Source organism: Phaseolus vulgaris, chromosome 5 (genome assembly GCF_000499845.2).
Source record: "Phaseolus vulgaris cultivar G19833 chromosome 5, P. vulgaris v2.0, whole genome shotgun sequence".
NCBI classification, from domain to species: domain Eukaryota; kingdom Viridiplantae; phylum Streptophyta; class Magnoliopsida; order Fabales; family Fabaceae; genus Phaseolus; species Phaseolus vulgaris.
The window spans coordinates 5939296-5942992 of record NC_023755.2 but is presented as its reverse complement, the minus strand read 5'-3'; the positions used below and the strand labels follow the sequence as shown (position 1 = coordinate 5942992).

The 3697-nt window shown below is 34.0% G+C and overlaps 1 protein-coding gene across 1 annotated transcript; it reads right to left on the bottom strand.

Annotated features, from left to right (window-relative positions):
• LOC137834986 (nuclear transcription factor Y subunit C-2) lies at window positions 1–2636 on the bottom strand. Its single transcript, XM_068643271.1, has 2 exons — window positions 2480–2636; window positions 1–1122 (listed from the first exon to the last, which is right to left on the bottom strand). Exon 2 carries the CDS (start codon window positions 1070–1072, stop codon window positions 266–268), a length of 807 nt encoding a protein of 268 aa, XP_068499372.1. The 5' UTR covers window positions 1073–1122; window positions 2480–2636; the 3' UTR covers window positions 1–265.
• Window positions 2637–3697: the final 1061 nt, after the last annotated feature.

Genomic DNA, 3697 nt, shown 5'->3' with positions numbered 1-3697 from the left:
TTTGGGTCAAGAGTAGAGACTCACTTCAATTCAACAGATTCAGGTACAAACAAACTATTTTTAACATTTGACTCCCTAAAACTAAATCAACCATCACACCAATCATGAAGAGATCTCATACAATCACAAATGAGTGCAAAAATCCTCAAACAATCTGTTGCCTTCTTAAATGCATAACACTAAAGTAGTGCTGAAAGGCATTAAGTAAATTTGTAATCAAAAGATGCATGGTACTTTCCAAACCTAATTGAATTGCACATAATAATCATGAATCTGTTTGTTGTTGGGGTGAATGCTGTGGCTGGGGTTGTGTATGGGGCCATGGCATGAAAGCCATGGGAGGTCGAGGCTGCTGTGTAGAATATAGTGCTGCTTGATCAACTGGCTTCCCCATGATCATCCCAGGAGGTCCCACAGGATGCTGTGGAGGGACATAGTAATAGGGAATATCAGCAGGTGAACCCACTAATGGAATAGTAGCCTTGGTTATTCCAAGTCCTTCCTCTTTCAATTCATCTCTTGGAATAATATCAACCAAGAAATCAAAAACATCATTTCTTGAAATAGCAGCTGCTATATCATTCTTCTGTAAGGTTCTCCTCTTGTTCTCTTCTGTGTGAATCCAAGAACGTAATGTCAACTCTAGTATGAACATTTCACATGCTTTTGCAAATATGACTGGAGCTTCTGCTGAAATCATTCGGACATCTTCATCAGCTTTCATTATCTTTTTTATTCGAGCAAGAGGGAGACTGTGGTTTTTAAAGTCAATTGTTTGCTCGATTTCTTGCATTTGATCTGACCAGAACATTTGCAGCTGCTGTTGTTGGTGCTGCTGCTGTTGATGGTGAAAATGCTGTGCTTGCTGGTAAGCAAGTTGGTGAGCAGAACTAGAGAAGGCACCAGGAGCCTGTGTTTGAGAAGGCACAGCTACAGCAGGTGTGCCGGCAGCCACCATGGGAGCAGTCTGGTAGTGAGAATAGGCCATTTGGCTAGCACCTGCAGCAACTCCCATCACATGCTGCTGCTGTTGTTGCTGCTGCCGCTGTGGAGTCACTTCTGATTTATCCATGATGATTTGCTGCTTTAAGATTTTACCTTCAAACAACCCCCTCTATAGTTCTATAATAAAAATAAAACAGAAAACCTCATCATATGATATTAAATTGCAAGGATACAGGATTTATACAGAGGTCTAACTAATCATTAAAACAGTAGATTATTTTAGAATGCAAAAAATAGTCTGAGATCAAACCTTTATTGATTCAATATTACACAGAGTTACACAAAACCATACCAGTATTAAGTGAAAACAGAAGAGCAGTACAAAGTCGGAATTTTTTTATTTAAATCATTGACTACTGATGGTTAATAAAAACAAATTGTTCAAACACTAAGTTGTAGCACGACACATGTCTAGTATAAAAATATGGAGATCAACATAGAGGCATATCATAATTAGCAGGTTTACCTCTATCATCAGGTTTGTAAACAATTCAATCATATTTACATGAAGAACATAGGTACTTGTTAAACACATAATTTATGAAACAACCACAATACTACAAATAAACAACATGCCTACAGGTTCCTATAACTTAGCAGGTAAGTTGAATCTTAGGCCAAAAATCTAATACTATACCTTTAACATTTAGCAAGCTATACAAAGGATTAAAAGCATGGCATTCATAACCCACAACAAAAAGAAAAATGAGTGCTTCACGAAAAGATCCAAGTATCCAACCTTAGAAGGCCTATTAATAATAAATACCTACACCATTTGTTATCAATCAACAAAGCTAACATTGATGGACCTATGAAAGAGCAAACCAAACAAGTACAAATTGTCTTCGACAGAATCCAAGTCCGAAAACAACAGGAACAGAAATTGAACACTTCAAGACCGAAGACATAATAGGTCAATACTACAAACTGAAAGTGAAACGAAAAGCAGGATGTAAAAGCCAGCTCTGTTGTAAAACCATCAAAACCTCCCCGAAGTATTTTATACCCCTTATCTAGCAGGTTTTCAAAACAAATTGCTATAAACAATCCAAAACTGAAATCAAACAAGTTTCCTCATTTCCTTTCCTCCAATAAAACACAAATTTTAATTCATGCAAGACAATAAACCCTCTAATGCATGCAGAGAATGTAATCGTAATAATCGTTGATTCCCAACAAAGCTCAGACCCTGAAATTCTTGTACTTCTAAAAATGAAGACAAAAACTCATCGAAAACAATTTTTTTTCAAACAAAACTATGAAAGTCAACACAATGTTAAACTCAGCTCCATAACGATCCAAACAAACCCAGATAATCAAAATAATAATTTGAAACGCCCGAGACACAAAATTGACACTTAATAACAAACAGAAATGAGAAAAAGAAAAACAGAAAAATGAATGAATTTTCACTTTCTCAGAGTTTGACGAAAAGCAGACAAGGAAAAGAAGGGGAATCGCGGGAGAAAATTACCCATAAAAATTGGGCGAGGGTTTGGTTTGGACGGTGGGGTCAATGGTGGAGAAAACCCTAAGCGAGAGAGTAAGAAAGGGTAAAGAGAGAAGAGTGAAGTTTGGTTTTGAATATAAGGAGAAAGACAAGACAGTGTAGTTGAAGAGTGTAAACGTTCGAAATCGAAGTTTGTGTGTGGAGGTTCTAGAGAGAGAAAGTGCGCTTGTAGGAGCATCAATCTGATATCGACACGTGTCGAGGGACGAAAGTTCTGACATTCGAAGGGGAGTGTTGAGAGACACGTGGCGGAAAAGTAATGGCTGTCACACCGTTTGTGAGAACGACTGCGACGTTTCCTGGTGTCGACAGCGCATGCGCGTCAGGGGTGGTTTGGGAATACCGGAAAAAGTAAAGGGTTTTATGGGAACACGCCCCCATAGTGGGAATGACAAATGAGTGGGAAGGAGTGAACTTATTTTATCTTTTAGCTTTATTATTATATCCATTTCCTGAATTTTGTAAAAAATATATCTTTGCCAAAAAGAAATTACATAACTTCAAAATTACCCAATTAAATTTATTTAGAAGGAAATTACACATAAATCTCACAACTCCACCTTCATAAATCTTTTAATTTCAGTATTATACTCCAAGTGCAAGTTTTTTCTTTTTAATTTTCAAATTATATTTAAAAAAATTAAATTTAATTCAACATTACAAAATCGATTTATAAGATGAAATTTTACTAATTATATGTAGTTTTTATTTTTAATTGATTTAAAACTTTTAACACAATCTTTTACCTTAAAACCTGATAACTAACTTATATATTAAAGAGTAAATTTTAAATATAATTAAATTTAAATTTATTCTTAATTATATATTATAAAATATTATTTATATATAATATCTACATTATAGATTTTTCTAATCGATATATAATATCACATTCTAAACCTAAAAAATATATTATAAATTTTATAGTTTTAAAAATATTTTAAAATTTTAAAGTTTGAAATGTATTATACATTCCATACTAATATAAATATAATTTTGTCATTCAAATTTTAAAATTTAAAATATTTTTTCGAAAAAGAAATACCTACATAATTCAGAATACAAGTTTCATTGAATAAGATAAGACACAAGAAAAGAAAAGTCAAAGTTATCGTTTTAAGCATTGGAAGAAATCTCCTATAAATCTTTTCCAACATTATTAACCAAATAGAGTCGTCCACT